The 17,548-nt window shown below is 32.7% G+C and overlaps 1 protein-coding gene across 3 annotated transcripts in view; it reads left to right on the top strand.

The window, feature by feature from the left end:
• Nucleotides 1-17,548, top strand: part of PLD5 (phospholipase D family member 5) — a 427,293-nt gene that overhangs the window by 70,721 nt on the left and 339,024 nt on the right. The window contains exon 1 of one of the 3 annotated variants that reach the window (XM_074262517.1): nucleotides 11,572-11,959. The exons of the other annotated variants lie outside the window; for them this stretch is intronic. Coding sequence (XP_074118618.1) covers nucleotides 11,957-11,959 — 3 coding nt within the window. The 5' untranslated portion in view covers nucleotides 11,572-11,956. Of the gene's footprint in view, nucleotides 1-11,571; nucleotides 11,960-17,548 lie in introns of those variants that run through there. 3 annotated transcript variants of the gene reach the window in all.

Below are 17,548 nucleotides of genomic sequence, written 5' to 3'. Positions count from 1 at the left end.
ATTATTGTAGTCATTGACTATTTTGTCCTGTGAAACTAATCTATTCCACTGATCAACTAGTCTACTTCTTAGCCAGTACCAAATGGTTTTGATGACCACTGATTTATAATATAGTTTTAGATCTGGTACAGCTAAGCCACCTTCATTGGCCTTTTTCTTTTCATTAGTTTCCTTGAAATTCTTGACCTTTTGTTTTTCCATATAAACTTTGTTGTTATTTTTTCTAGTTCATTAAAATAGTTTTTTGGGAGTTTGATTAGTATAGCACTAAATAAATAGGTTAGTTTAGGTAGCATTGTCATCTTCATTATATTTGCTCGACCTATCCAAGAGCGCTTTATATTTTTCCAATTGATTAGATCTGACTTTATTTGTGGGGAAAGTGTTTTGTAGTTTTGCTCATATAGTTCCTGACTTTCCCTTGGCAGATAGATTCCCAAATATTTTATGCTATCGGCAGTTATTTTTTTTTAATTTTTTATTTTATTTTATAATTATAACATTTTTTGACAGTACATATGCATGGGTAATTTTTTACAACATTATCCCTTGCACTTACTTCTATTCAGATTTTTTCCCTTCCTCCCCCAACCCCCTCCCCCAGATGGCAAGCAGTCTTATATATGTTAAATATATTACAGTATAATTTAGATACAATATATGTGTGTAGAACCGAATTTTTTTGTTGCACAGGAAGAATTGGATTCAGAAGGTAGAAATAACAGTTTACATTCATTTCCCAGTGTCGGCAGTTATTTTAAATGGAATTTTTCTTTGTATCTCTGCTGTTGGATTTTGTTAGTGATGTAAAAAATGCTAATGAGTTATGTGGATTTATTTTATATCCTGCAACTCTGCTAAAGATTTGGATTATTTTTAATAGTTTTTTAGCTGATTCTCTAGGGTTCTCTCAGTGTAGCATCATCATATCAGAGTGATAATTTGTTTTCCTCATGACTTACTCTAATTCCCTTAGTCTCTTTTTCTTCTCTTATTGCCAAAGCTAGCATTTCTAATATAATATTGAATAGTAATGGTGATAGTGGACAACTTTCTTTCACCCTTGATCTCATTGGGGATGGTTCCAGTTTATCCCGATTACATGTGATGCTTGCTGATGGTTTTAAAAAGATGCTACTGACTATTTTAAGGAAAAGTTCATTTATTCCTATACTCTCTAATGTTTTTTTAATATGAATGGATGTTGGATTCTATAATATGCTTTTTCTGCATCTATTGAGATAATCATATGGTTTTTGTTAATTTAGTTATTGATATAGTCAATTATGCTAATGGTTTTCCTAATATTGAACCTGCCCTACATTCCTACTTAGTTGTGGTGTATTATCCTGGGGATGAATTTCTTTAATCTCTTTGCTAATATTTTACTTAAGATTTTTGCATCAATATTCATTAGGGAGATTGATCTATAATTTTCTTTCTCTGTTTTCATCCTAGGTTTAGGTATCAGTACTATGTTTATGTCATAAAAGAAATTTATTAGGAGTCCTTTGTTCCCTAATTTTTCAAATAGTTTATATAGTATTGGAGTTAATTGTTTTTTAAATGTTTGGTAGAATTAACATATAAATCCATCTGGCCTTGGGGATTTTTTCTTAGGAAGTTGATACCTTGCATTTTTTATGGAGCTTTAAACTTTTCTACTACAAGCCTTTGATAAGAAAACTAAGACATTTTGCTGATATATTATTTGCCTAAGACCATAGGAGTAGTTGATGTTTAAAACAATGATAGAATTGGTTGCTCAAGGTCTCTTGATTTGTTGTTTCTATAAGGCTATCCTACCTGTTACTATACACCCTACCTGTAAATTGTTAAAACTAAGAGCTAAGGACAGTGTCAGGTTTGGAATCAGAATGCTAATCTTCCTGAATTTAAATATGGCTTCAGATACTAGCTATGTGTCTCTGGGAAAGTCATCCAAACTTTCTACCTCAGTTTTCTCATCTGTAAAATGAGTTGGAGAAAGAAATGGCAAATTACTCCAGAATCTAACAAAACAAACAAACAAATAAAAACAACTACAAAAATATCAAATGGAGACATAAAGATTTAGACATGACTAAAAAAGAATGAAGGGTATTTGTAAAGTACAAAAGTGGAGGCTTAGAAAGAGATTCTATCTTGATATCAAGTGTCCCATTACCATGAATTCATGTGTCTATGTATATCAGTGGGTAGGCATTACTTTAAATTCAAATTAAATAAATGAGTAATAAGTTGATAAAAGCAAAACAATAAAATGTTGAAGTAAGAGAATCTGAATTCAAATTCCAGTTCTCTTCCTTATTATAAATTTATGCAAATCAATTCACTTTTCTGCATTTTTGTTTCTTTCCTTTGTAAAATGAGGAGATGATATTAGATGACCTGGAAGGTCCCTTCTAGCTCTATCTAAATCAGTTAGTCAACAAGTATTTGTTAAGAAATAATTCTGTGAGAACCACTGTATTAAACTTTGAAGACATATAAAAAAGGCAAAAATACAGTCCCTACTCTCAAGAGGCTTGTGTTGAAATGAGAGATATGGCATGCAAATAACTATGTACAGCCATTCCTTCCAATGTTAGGGGCACAGTGTCCATGTGATCTGAAAAATCCATGTAAAATGTTTAGGCCCTCTTTTTGTACCAGAAAATTCTGAATTATTAAGGTATTAGAAGATAAAATATGTTATTATATAATACTGTAAATATATTTTATGCATTTCTGAGTTTCTAAAGGTTTTTCTTTTTAGTATTGTCTGTTGCTATTCCTATGTCATCTATATTTTCTGAAAAACTTCTCCAAAATTCCCATTTAATTTCTTATGCTAAATCCTGATATATCAAAAGTAGGATGGGGAAAGTCATAGTATGGAAGTATGTATAAGATAATACAGTGTTAATGGAAGATAATCTCAAATAAAGGGTTGCGGAGATTGGAAATGGAAAAGACTTCATGCAAAAGGTGGTATTTGAGCTGAATCATGCAAGAGGCCAGGAAATCTAGGAGGAGGTGAGCAGGGAGAGCACCCTAACACAAGACACTTTGCTAAACTTTGCAAATAGGAAATAAAAATGAAAAAATACTCCTTGGAAAAAAGCCCTGATTTTATATGGGTACCATTTTCCCTAAATCTGAGGGTGAAATCTGAAAGTAGATGTCAAGAGAATTTTGAAATCCAATCTATCTTGGGGCATATCATTATTGCCAGAGTGCATTGAAATGTTGAGTACAGAGCAAATGCTCAATAAATGCTTGTGAAATTGAATTAAATGGTTGAAAGCTTGGCTTAGGAAATTGAGATGACCTGCACTCAAACTAAATTCTGTTTTATTCATTTGGGTAATTTCCAATATTGAACTAACCCATTAATTAAGTCAGAAGAGAATTCTCCAGAACTTGCTTCAGCTTTCCCTTTCTCTTGCTGAACTTCAATTTCTATATCCACATTTGCCACTTGAACTTCATGCTGATCACAAAATCATAGACTCAATGTTAGAAGGAAAGTTAGAAATCCTTTATTCAAACCCTCTTCCTGAAACATTATATAATTCTTCCATTCTGGAAAGGATTTGAGCATGAATCTGTTCAGTCAGTAAACATTTATTAAGTGGCTCCTATGTTCCAGGCATTGTCTTAAGTACTGGAGATACAAAGAAAGTAAAAGTCTCAGCTATGAGGGAGCTAACAGTCTAATGGGAGAGACAATATGTGAACAGGGAATTTATCTTATATAAGATAAATTGGATTTAAAAGAAGAAAGGCAGTGAAATCTGGAATTAAGAGGAATCTATAAACACTTCCAATTGGAAGGCAGAATTTTATATAGAATTTGAAGGAAGCAAGGGGATCAAGGAGAAAGAAATGAATACATAGCATGCTCCAGACATGGGGAACAATCTGTGTAAATGCTTTGAATCAGATGATGTTCTATTGTTCAGGAAAGAGCAAGGAAGTCAGAGTTACTAGATCACAGAGTATTTGGAAAAGTGTAATGTGCAAGAAAGGGCAGCTAGATGGCATAGTTGAGTATTGGTCTTGGAATCAGAAAGACTCATCTTTGAGTTCAAATCTGCTCTTATATCCTAATTTAGGTGTGTGACTCCAAGCAAGTAACTTAACCCTTTTTGCCTCAGTTTCCTCGGCTGTAAAATAAGCTGAAGAAGGAAATATCATTCAGTATCTCTGGCAAGAAAACTCCAAAGAGATCAGGAAAAGTTGTTCGACTTAAATGACACAACAATAAGGTGTAAAAAGACTGAAGTTGAGGAGGAAACTTCTGAAGGGCTTTGAATGCCAAACTGATAATTTTGTATATGATTCTGGAGGTGATAGGGATAGTGGAGTAGGTTTTTCTGTCATGAAAAGCAGAGAAGTTAATTATCAGGTAGACCATAGGCTGATTAATTTTTCAATCATAGTAACTTTCCTATATTTTTATTTTTATATATTTTTGTTTTTACATCATATTTAGATATTTTTGCACTTACAGATTATTATTTCTTTGGGAGAGGTCTCTTCTAACAAAGTATAAGTATTAAGTAAAATATCTCAAGGAAGAATTTCAAATTTGTAGCACTTCTTTCAACTCGATATAAAAATTAAGAGAAATCTATTTTCTCTCTATCCTACTGAAAAAAGAAATAAATTGTTTGGATAAATATAACATATATTCACAGTAAAGCAAAACAATTTTCCTTAATGGCTTTATAGAAAAGTATATATGTCTTTTTCTGTAGCCTAAATCCCCCAATCCTTTCTAATTAGTTCTCTGGAATAACTTCATTTAATACTGTTATTTTTTTCAGTTACATGGAAAGATAGTTTTCAACATTCATCTCTGTAAAATTTGAGTTCCAAAATTTTCTTCCCTCTCTTCCTTTTCTTTCTTTCACAAGACAGCAATCTGACATAGGTTATACATGTATAATCATGTTAAATATATATCCACATTAGTCATGTTGTGAAAAAAAGATCAAAACAAAAAAGAAAAACCATGAGAAAGAAAAAAAAGTGAAAATAGTGTGGTTCATCTTCAAGCAGACTTCTACAATAACTTCAAAGAAAAAGTTGTCAAAAGTTTTCAAATAGGATTATGCTGATGAAATGTGAAATTGCTCAAATATTGAAGAAGTGATTTGTATATGTTATATATCTTTCTACCAAATGGTATGATTCCTGAAAGTAGTGAACATGTTTTACTATTTTAATAACTAGTCAAACCTCAGCATACAATGTATGTCACAAATATATGTTGACATTGATTCTATCATACATTAGTTTAGTATTTATTTGTCACCTACACTTGTTGAGTCATTTGTCTGTTCCTTCACAATCTCATTTTGGGTGTTCTTGGCAAAGGAACTAGAGTGGTTTGCCATTTCATTTCCTTCTCTGGTCCATTTTCAGATGAGGAATTGATTCAAACAAGGTTATATGACTTTCCCAGAGTCACATAATTGTGTCTGAGGCTTCTTAATTCCATGTTTTCTATCCACAGTGCTATCTACTACCTACCACCTATATTTGGGGGTACTTAAATAGGCATTCTGGAGGACACAGAAGAAAAAATAACCTTGATTTTTGACAGCAAGAAGTTTAAAATCTTATTAGAAGACATTTATAGCACAAAATTAAATAGCTATGCAGAAGTTCAATTACAATATAATACAATTAATTACAAGATGGTCTGAGATACTATGTAATTGGCAAATGAATAGTAAGCTAAGTGCTATGATTTTCTAGATGACACAGGTGGCACGACCAGAGAAAATTTGGTGAAGGAAGTTGGATTTGAGTTCAGTCTTGAAGGATGGAAAAGGATTAAATAAGGAGGAAGGAAACAGAAACTATCTGGGTTCTCCAGCAATGAAGAAACTAAGAAACACTCCCTAAGAGTTCAGTATAGTGGAAGTAATACTTAAAAACAATATTTAAAAATTAATCACTAGACCTATTCCAATTATCATCCATTTCAGGAATATACTACTTTTTGTGTGCTAGCTAATCCTTGGGGAAAATAGGTATACTTAAGCATTTCTTACACAATTTTAATTCAAATGCCAGATAGTATCATTGAAGTAAAACCTCATAGCACCCTGAAAAATTACGTGAAGGTAAACTAAAGACAATAAGATATAATAGAAAGAATGAATGAATATTGAATTTTTGAATCTGTAAAGTTCTGGCTTTGAGTTCTGATCTTTGCATTTGTCAGCTGTGGGTCCATTTTATTTAATACCTTTAACTTTCTAAGATAATAGTTTGTTAAATTAGCTTTTTATCTTCCCTGGTGTAGGAAGATGCCACACCAAAGAAATCATGCATACTTAAAGATAATACTTTTATTTGTCTAGCCTTCTACAGAACTGCTTGGGATATTAGTAGATTATTTTACTTCAAATCTAGTTTAGGATATTACAGAGTAAATCCATCCACACCTTAAGCCCCCAAAAATGACTTATTTGTCCACCAAAAATGACTTATGTAGTTGAAGCTACACTGGTAGTTTATGTAATGTCAAATCCAGTTTACAATACTCATAGAATAAATCCAACCAAACCAAAAGATCAAATAAACCATGCACCTTATTTATCTACTAAAATTTGATATATAAGACTTGAAACTATGAATTTCAACCAGATTGGACACTAGATAATTTTAAAATATTTTCTTGGGTAAAAAGTACCAATCTAATTGTATTAAACAAAAGTTGCCCCTGCCTTCTAGAAATTTATAGTCTAAAATGTTTAATAAAGATATAAAAGGAATGTTTATTACATTACTTAAACAGACAAATCAAATGTGTTTATCTCATGCAATCATGTAATTAATAATTTGAATGTCTTCTATTTGCAGGGAGCATTGTAATATGTTGTGATTTGCTTTGATGGAATGATTTTTCACATTGAAGAAATAATCTGTTCAACTCTTTACATTATTGAGCCTGCCTGGCTTTATTTGCCTTATTCTTTGCAATTACAGATGTTTTGAAACTCTACTAAGAATAACTATAGAAAGGAAATATGATCAAAAGAGCACAAGTTAGAAGATACCTTAGAGATCATGTAACCTAACTTCCTCCTTTTCATAGATGCAGAATCTGAGGTTCTCAGAATGATAAGAAGACTTACACAAAGTCACACAGATAGTAAGTGGCAGAGTTAAGATTCAATCTCATCTCTTCTAAGTCTAGATACAGTTATCCCTTCCAAATTGTGACTTTCGCCATTGTAGTTTCAGTGGATTTCAGGTTGTATAAGAAATTAAGTGAGATCTCTTTCAAGATTTTCTTGTCAAAAGTATTATACTAAAAATATTCAGAACAATTATCTATCCATTTGTTTTAATTACTCAGCATATTGGAAGGCTTATATTAAAAAAATAAAACACCAAATACTATGAACTTTATAATTGTCCTTTAACAGTGATTATAACTACATTATTTATCTTTCCTGTGTTTAATCATTCTATTTAGAAAAAAGAGTAGTGTCATAATCATTCTAATATATATAATACTTTGAAAATAAGATAGGTATGAAACTCATATATATGTGTATATCTTATATGTGTATGATCATAAATATGTATATATTGATTCATAATTTAAAACAATTAACCACAATGTGATGTAGCAAAAGTTTATTCTCTTTTTTATTAAATTCAAATAAAAATCCATATTTCAGTTGTAAAAAAGAAATTAAATAAGAATTTGGGGGGAATTTTGTGGAAGTCAACAAAGGCCAACAAATTACATAAAGCCCATGACCAAACATTTAACCCAAATTTTACAATAAGGTACTGCAAGCACCCCATAAATGAAAAAGTCAAATTTCTTTTCTGGCACAAAGAGGGAGGCCCAAAATTTTTCAGATTGTGGAGGTGCATACTAGAATTGTGCATACTATGCCATACTGCCTTTATTCATTTGGCACATTCTCATTTCTAGCTTAGATTTACTGTATGGACTGAATTTTACTTCAGAAATAGTACTGAATTTGTCTAGAACTTATTCATGAATCTCTCAGGATAGGACATGGATTTTTAGTACAGCAAGTCTTACTTTTCTGGGAAAAGAGAAATCCACTCATAAAGTTAGCTCTGTGTAAACCTTAGAAAGAAAATCAGGTTATAGGCAGGAAATTCTTTTAACAAGAATTGAAAATATAACCTACAGCACTGCTGCTATATATCTTTACACCACCAAATCTTATTGGCAGTGAATTCTAGCACAGTGGTCATGGGATTATTGGATTGTTGATCTCAAGTCTCAAAGAGGCTCAAGGATGTCAGAAACCATCTAGTGTAATTTTTTTTTTTTTTTTTTTTTTTGGTATAAGAGTAAATTGATACTCAGGAAGTTTAAATGACTAGCCAAAGGTTATTTAAATAATAAAAACTAGAGGTTAATTTGATAGAGTGGAGAAAAGGCTGCCAAACTTATTGGAAGCTTATCAACTTATTAACTTTAAAATTTAACTATGCATAATCCTGTTTCTAGAGATATATTACTTATTTGGTTTTTTTTTTTTTTTCAGGAAAGTTTGGATAACTTTGAATAACTACTATGTGAAAAACACTCTGCTCAGAATTAGATAGGATGTATCACTGATTGAGACACAATAGAGAAATTCTCCATTACATTAAGTAAAACATGAAGTGCAATGAGAAAGGGACAGAAGTGTTTTATGACTGCTGTCATTACATTCAAGTTTCTAATAATAGGTGACATTTATATAAATTTTTAAGATATATTGTACATAGGTAAAGAGGAATGTTCCACACTCTAATCCCAATTAGGGAAGCTAGGTGGTGCAGTGGATAATATGCCAGGCTTGGAATCAGGAAAACCTGAGTTCAAATCTGGCCTCAGGACTCTTACGAGGTCTGTGACCCTGAGCATGTCACTTAATCCTGTTTGCCTCAGTTTCTTCATCTATAACAAGTTAGAAAAGGAAATGGCAAACCACTTCAATATCTGTGCCAAGAATGCACCAAAAAGGTCACAATGCATCAAACATAACTGGAAAAAAAACCTAAACAACAAACCATAATTAAGGACATTAATAATTTATGTTTGATATCTTTATAAAGTGAAAATGCTTTTTTGAGTTAGAGAAACAGTCTTTCAGTTAAAGTCAGTAAGAACAACGTGATCAATCTGGAAAGAAGTAAAGTACTTTGAAACATTGTATGATTATTCATAAAATAAATTTATCCATTAGTTGAAAAAATTAGATATGCATCCATATATATATTTTAAAAAGAAGGCTTAATATACCCAAAGATATATTAAAGGCATAAGGCATTAAAGGCCAAAGGCATAAAACTGTGCATAACTTTTGACTAGCAGTGCCACTACTATCTCTCAGTGTCACTATCATAAAAAAGATCACAAAAGAGGGGAAAAGACTCATATTGCATTGTGCATCACAATGCAAAAAATATTTGTAGCAGTCCTTTTTGTAGTGGCAAGGTATTGGAAATTAAGTGGATGCCCATCAGTTAGGGAAGGGCTGAATAAGTTATGATATATGAATGTTATGAAATGCTATTGTTCTATAAGAATGATGAGCAGGCAGATTTCAGAAAACCTAGAAAGACTTACATGAACTGATGCTGAGTGAAGTGAGCAGAACCAGGAGAACATTGTACACAGTAACAGCAAGATTATATGATGATCAACTATGATAGACTTAGCTCTTTTTAACAATGCCCTGTTCCAAGATAATTCCAATAGACTTGGAATGGAAAATGTCAATCACATGCAGAGAGAGAACTATGGAGAATCAATGTGGATTGAAGCATACTATTTTCATCTTTTTTTGTTTGTTGTTTTCTTTCTTGTGGATTTTTTTGTACATTTCCCACAACGTCCACATGATTTTTCTTGCAAAATATAACAAATGTGGAAATATATTTAAAAGGATCTCACATTTTTTAACCTATATTAAATTGCTTACTGTCTTGGAGAAGGGAGAGGTAAAGGAAGGAGAAAAATTTGGAAGACAAAGTCTTATAAAAATGAATGTTGAAAATTATCTTTATATGTATTTGAAAAATAAAATACTACTGAGAAAAAAATAAAAAGGATGTTCCAGCATCTGCATTTCAAAAATTTCTTTGAAAGTTAAGCTTTGTGAGAACTTTGAGGAACCAACTCTTTTGTACTTCTAACTAGAGAGTATCATAAAGATGATTCTAGACATAACACCATAATTCTTTTCCCTTCCTCCATTATCTATGTCATCAGAAATTGCATCAGCATCAAAAAATATATTCATCATTGAATTGAGAAAAAGCCAAATAAGACAAACTGAAGAATGGCAGCTTTCAGGGAATATATCTTTTTTCAAGGCAGAAAAAATGCAGTTTCATGTCTGTGAGGGAACCTACTTTCCACTAGATTCTGTATGTATTTGTGGGAGAATATCATGCTTAAGAGGAAAAATGTTTTGCATGAGTGGTTCTTATTAGATAAAGCATTTATTAAGCACTTAATTATGTGCTAGGTACTATGCTAATCTGGAGATATAAGATTAAAAAAATAAGACAGTCCTTACTCTCAAGAGGCTTACAATTTAATGAAGGAAGAACAGAGGCAGACAGCACCAGGGTGGGGAAAAAGAAAGCAGTCAGTAGGTAGAGCAGAAGGGAAAGTGAGCCAAAAAGGAAAAGGCCAGCAAAATTCGACCATATTAGTAAATAAATCTTTCTAAAAGCCAATTAAGTCTGAGTTGCTATTTGATCATGGCGGGGGGGGGGGGGGGGGGAAGAGAAAACTAATTGGGAGATTATGAGAAACAGCTTTAGGATTTCTCTCCAGCCCTTCAAATTTAACACTTAAAATCATGTAGGAAGGAGTAATCAACTGACTTCTGGTGAACCAACTTGCCATTGTGAATGGAGGATGTGAAAATGAAACTAGGGCCATGCTAGCACATACATTATCTATTTGATCCTCACATTTGATTGTGATAGGTTTAGTAGGCATTATTATCCCTATTTTAGAGCTGAGTTCATGGAACCCCAGCAATTTGCCCACAGTCATTGCCCATAGGTAATTAGTGTCACAAACACTAGTTTCTAGACACCAAGCCCCAGACTGTTTATGATGCTATAATTTATTGTGCATCATTAGAATTAATTAACACTGAAGCAGAGATATAGAACCTAGAACATCCTGGTCCTTTCCCTTAAAGAGCTTATCACTTCCTTCATCAGGACCAGGTTTTAATTCCCAATTTCACAGCTGGATTGAAAAAAATTAATTTCTCATCTATTTACCCAGATAGTTTAGATTAAACTGTAGTTGAAGAGCCATGTTACAAATAACTTACTTAGTCTAGACCTGCTGCTCTTACTTTGTTTTCAGAGCATTTTACCAACACCTGCTAAGCATCAAATCATTGTAACCATGGAGTGTTAGGTATTATTGCCCCCTCTTTTTCCTTTCCTCTTCAGGCACTGAATACTCCTTGTATTTGACTGGGATAGCAACAATGTCAAAAGACCAGGACAGAGGGGTTTTGCTAGATCTAGATGTGGAAGTTGGTACAATGCCTTCCTCCCCTGGGTCCAGCTTTCTGCTATGATTTCATGCCAGGAGCTACAAATTTATAAGGAAAAGGGGGGGGGCAAAATTGAATGTAGCAACCCTTCTGTTTTGGCTAAAATGTCAAACACAAGGCATAATAAATATTATTTTTTAAACCCACGTTTTGGGGCAAATTCTGAAATTGCTGGCTTGCAACCCCTTCTCTTATCGCTTGGTTTGGCTGGTTTCCAAAGCACCGAGGCTAGCAATTGAAGGACTGAAATATAATCGGTAGTGATACATTTTCACTACATAAAACATTGTCTGCCTCCAAAGCCTGGAGTGGCTCCGAAAGCAGTGCATCCGCAACAGCTCCGGGCTGCTGAACTCGAGAGGGAGGAAACCCTGATCACAATGGTAAGTCACTCTTCAGTTTTCAGCAAAGACGGGCTGTTAGAAGGGAAAGAACGACAATTTGGGAGCTGGTAGCGAAAACAGCAGTTTGCAGCATTTAAGCGGAACACTAACTCATTAGACTCTGCTGGCGTTAGCTGTTTCTCACAGGAAGAGACCAGATACCTTTGGCACCAGTGCAGTGTATTTTTTTTTTTTTTAATGAGGGAGTAATGCTGACTGAAAACTGACAAGGGCTGTCTGTTTTTGGGGCTTTTGATACAGAAGGACACTTACACCTTGACCTTTGTATGAGAAGATTTGACTAATGCAATCTCACTTTTGTCTGAATGTATGTGTGTTCTATGAAGCTTTTTTTTTTTTTTTTTTTTTTTTTGGTGGTAGTTAGAAAACAGTAATTACCCTGATTCTCATTATTTTCAAGTGGGGTTACTCATCCATTAAGTATTTTCTTTCTCTTTAGATTTTTGAATGTTTTATTTTAAGATTTTTATTGTCATCTATAGCATTTAAATTAGAAACATTTCTCAAGTAAACTTTTGAATAACCAATTACTGTTTTTTAATGATTTCATGTGACAATAGAAATTTACTGTTTAAAAGAGTGTTGTCTGTACTTTTTTTTTTTTTAAATGAAAGTTTAATTCACAGCTGTAAAAATCAAAGATTTGTCGGAGGAAGTTGAGGTATAAGAATAAATTTTCTGTGAACTTGATCTTTGAGGGTGCTAATGATTTTGACTTGGAAAACAAAAATACATTTAGCCACAGTTAGCTGTGTTGTTTTCACTCTCCTTTATCCTGCTCTTTTCCCTTGATAAGCCACCTGTGTTGTAAAGAGGGAAATAAAAATGATACTAAAACTTTTAATTCATAGGATACTTAAACTAATGAAGGAATGCAGGACATTGGTGAAGGGATTATATAACATTTAGGAGAAAAATGAACCCTATTACTTTATAAACTACAAGAGGGGAAGTCTGAAATATGCTTACTTGACTGCACAGCTGATGTGTGGGAAATGATTATTCCTTTTATAATTCAAATGAATGAAGAGAAGACTAATGGAGGGAATGTGGGAATTTTTAGAAGTGAGTCTGCCTTTCCAATAATTCAGAAAGGGGACGACTGAAAGTCAGATTTATTTGGGTATGTTCACTTTCATTTACACCCTTCCTGCCACATTGTCCAATCTTGGATCACTTAAAAGTAAATAGGGCCTCAGGAATAGAAAGCAAACTCAGAAGATGGTTGTTATATCTTTTCCACATCTGATAGTTTCTAGAGGAGTTTTTCATTTTCATCTTATATCACTGTCACCATTTTCAGAAGCCCTGTTAGGCTGGGGCCAGGTGAATGCCTCAAATATTCAAACATTCCTTTTGCAGTTGCTGAATGTTAGGATTACAACCTGAGTGCTCACCTTGTCACTGTCCAGACAACCTGAGTTCTCACCTTGTAATCCTAACAAGAGAACTCAGCTGAATAGGTAGGAAAGTCAATAAACACAGAAATAAGGAGTAAATAGGGCTCTTGATATGTTTTTCTTCAACTCAGGTACCAAAGTAATTTCTTCCTGGTCTTCATTGACTGGGAACATTCCTTTGTACCTTAAAAATGTACCTGCTGAAATGAATATATAATTCTCCATCTGAACTACCATTAAAAATGGGTATAAACAAAAGCATAATTGACAATGTTGTATAGTATTTAGTGAGAAAACAATGGAATTGGCAGAGAATAAGGAACTTATCAGATAATAGATACAGTAGAAGAACAACATGATAGAACATAAACATCCCCCAAAAGGGCCCGTTTTCTTTTGAGACAGAAAAAATAATGTGAGAATAAATATTATGATAAATTCTTGTGGAAAGCCAATTTTTGCCATAAGTAATAACTAACATAAGACATAAATGGTTTGTATTTATCAAATAACAATATTTTATTTTATTTGATTTCCATCTTACAATGTTATAAAAATTACTGTGGAGAAATCAATAGCAATTTGCAGCCAAGGTCTCACTCCAAATGAATTTCTCTTGACTGATAACCTTACAATGATAGCACTTTGGTAGGGAAATAAAATCTGAATGGGTCTAGGAGACCCATCTTTCACCTTGTAATTTAGTGAGAATTCTCCAAAAGATCAATAGATTGAAAAACTGTTCTTTGTAAGGGAAGAAAAATCATATATTAGAATTTGATTAAGTCTATGCTATGATGCAAGAAAAAGTAGTTTTAGGTGTTTCTCATTCTCTAGAGATTAATTATCATGAATGAAACAAAAAATAATATCAATGGTATCCAATGAAATGTAAGGTACTAGAGGTCTTAAATTTTGTATCCTTGTCATTCCTGTTAACAGAAAAAGAAATATAAATATAGTAAGTACTTAATAAATGCTAATTGAATTTGATCATCACCAAGTTTTCATTAGAATCTATGTTTTTATTGTTATTTAGTAGTTTTTCAGTCATATCTGATTCTTTTTTTTTTTTTTTGCCCCATTTGGGGTTTTCCTGGCAAAGATACTAGAGCAGTTTGCCATTTCCTTCTCCAGCTTATTTTATGGATGAGAAAATTGAGTTAAACAAGGGTAAGTGACTTGCTTAGGATCACACAGCTCACTAGTGAATATCCAAGACTGGATTTGAACTCACAAATATCTTTCTGACTTCAGGTCTGGCACTCTGTTCACTGTACCACCTAGCTGCTCAAGTGTGGTATATACAAAGTTAAACAATTGTATACTCTCAGATTTTTCTTTTTGAAAATTTAAAAGAACTAAAGCAAGCATAGATAAGTAAATGAAGTACACAGAAGTTGAAATGTATAAAGAAATTAAAGGAGAGCATATTAAAATTATTTTCTACAATCAGAATATATGTATGATATAGAATGATGAGTGACAGGAAGTCATGATTTAGCTGTACTTAGACAAGATATGGCTGGGAAATTTTACCAGTTGTAATAAATATTGCATATTAGTTCATTTATATATTCTACAGTACTTTCATATATTGTTATTTGATGCTCAGAATCCATGAATCACCTTTGATTTTCTGGATTTTGTAGTTGAGGAAGTTGAATTAACAACTTATGTCCCAAAGAGTTCAAAAGGATGAAATAAAGATTTAATATGCATCACAATATTCATTGTAATGTTTTGTGTTAGGAAAAAAAAAGGGAGAGGCAAAATAGGTGTCTGTGGATTGGAACATGGCTGAACAAGCTTTGCATATAAATATGTTAGAATTTTACTTCACCATAAAATGGTGAATTAGGAATTCAGAAAACTAAAGCATTGCATAAACATATGAATTTATGCAAAGAAAGCAGAGTCAGAAAAATGCAATAATGTAAATGAAAATAATATTCTGATATGAAAATAAAAGCTGCTGAACTGTAATTAAAATAATAAATTCTAGTCCTCAAGAAAAGATAATGAAACATTCTCCAGGTTATTAGAAGAATGAGGAACTCAGTGGGTAACAATTTTGTGTATATGATCAGTTACCTTGACATTGGTTTTACTATGTTTAATTGTGACAAGAGAATGTTTGAAACAGGGTGTATGTATGTATGTGTGTGTTTGTGTGTATGTATGTACACATAATGGATCTATAACACACATAATTATAGTTAAATATGTCATATATACACACATGTTTATATTTTATTAAATATTTCCCTTACATTTTAAAAACTTTAACATTCTTTTAAAAAGTTTTCAATTTCCAAATGTTTTCCTTTCCTATAGTATCCCACACCCTCTTTGAGAAATCAAACAGTAAATATTCTATCAGTTATAGATGTGAAGTCTTGCAAAACATTTCCATATTATCCATATTGCAAAAGAAAAACACACAGACCTACACATAAACTCAAGAAAAATAAAGTGAAAAAAGATGCTTCAATCTGTACTCAGAGTTCACTTGTTTTCTCCCTGGAAATGGTTAGCATTTACATCATGTGTCCTTTTAAATTATCTTAGATTATTTTCTTGAAAGAGTACCTAAGTCTTTCACAGCTGATCATTGCTACAATATGGTTATACACAGTATTCTCCTGGTTTCTGCTCATTTCATTTTACATCAGTTAGTATATTTCCCCAGTTTTTTTAAACATCATGTTTATCATCTGTTATAACACAATAGTAACATCACAAGTATATAGCACAACTTGTTCAGCCCTCCCCCAATTGAAGGGCTTCCAAAATGGAAGAAGGATATATATATTAGGAAGACATCAATAAAACATTTCCAAAAAAGGGGACAAATGAATTTCTCTACCTTCATTCTGTTCATTCAAATTATAGCTCTAAACATTGTAGAAATACAAATGGTTCTGGAATCACAGAATAAGGAAGGTTCACAGGTGGAGCTGTATTTCAAGTGTTAATTTGTATTGGTAGATTAGCCTATCAGAATATATGTATATATATTCAGAATATCATATCAGAATATCAGAATATATATATAGGCATTGTATAGGACATAATATGGAGAGAAGTAAAAGTAAGACACTGAGAGCAGAATCCTTTAAGTAGGCAGATATCTACTTTCCCCCTCTATAACATAACCTCCACAAAGGATAGAAAAGTTCCTTATTTACCTTTATATCTCCCTCAGAGCCTGGAACAGTGATTTTTCAAATAGCAACAACCAAATGAATATTTTCAATTTGATTTGGAATTCATGAAAAGGCCAATAATCTTTATATTTGCAACCTTATCTCACAGGATTTCACAATGTAAACCCTGGGATTAATCAGTTTTCAACAAACACATATTTGCATCTTTCAGAGTCTGTGCCTTTGCTTATGTCCTTCCAGTTTTGTGGAATACACTGCTCATATTTTTTTTCCATTTTAAAAAAGGAAATAACTCTTTCATCCTTTAAGGCCAAATCTTACATGTCTCTTCACCCCCCCAAAATAGTCAATAATTATTTATTCAGCACCAACTATGTGCCAGACACTATACTAAACATTGGGGGAAATATGAAGAAAGGTGAAAGGCACTTTTTGATCTCAAGGAACTCACAGTCTAATAGAAAAAAATTATGCAAATAACCATGGATAAGTACATTCTAGACATAATACATTGGAGATAATCTACAGAGGAAAGTCACAAAAATTAAGGGGGATCAGGAGAAACTTTCTGTAGAAAGTACAATTTTAGTTGGTGTATGAAGAAAGCTAGAAAAGCCAGGTGGCAGAGATGAGGATAATTGAATTTCAGGTATGGAAGACAATCAGTGAAAATGCCTAGTGACGGAAATGATCCTTCCTCCTGGAACTTGGCTTATTAATAATGGTACTTATCACATACACTTAGTGCAGTCAGAGAAATTGGATTCAAATCTTAGCCCTGTCAGTGTCTGTGACACTTTCCATCTTAAATCTTTGTTTATATGAGCAACAAGTAATATCTTCCCTACTACACTGTAGCTTTCTGAGGGGCAGGGAGAATATTTCATATAACTGTGTCATCTCACACATATGGTACATTTTCAATGAAAACTATTTTTTTTGGTTAGAGGAAGAAGGTATCCTAGGAAACATCAGGAGAAGTGCAGATGTAAGTGATA

This window comes from Sminthopsis crassicaudata, chromosome 4 (genome assembly GCF_048593235.1).
Source record: "Sminthopsis crassicaudata isolate SCR6 chromosome 4, ASM4859323v1, whole genome shotgun sequence".
NCBI classification, from domain to species: Eukaryota; Metazoa; Chordata; class Mammalia; order Dasyuromorphia; family Dasyuridae; genus Sminthopsis; species Sminthopsis crassicaudata.
Note: the sequence above shows the minus strand (reverse complement) of the source record. Positions and strands in the feature narration are given on the sequence as shown.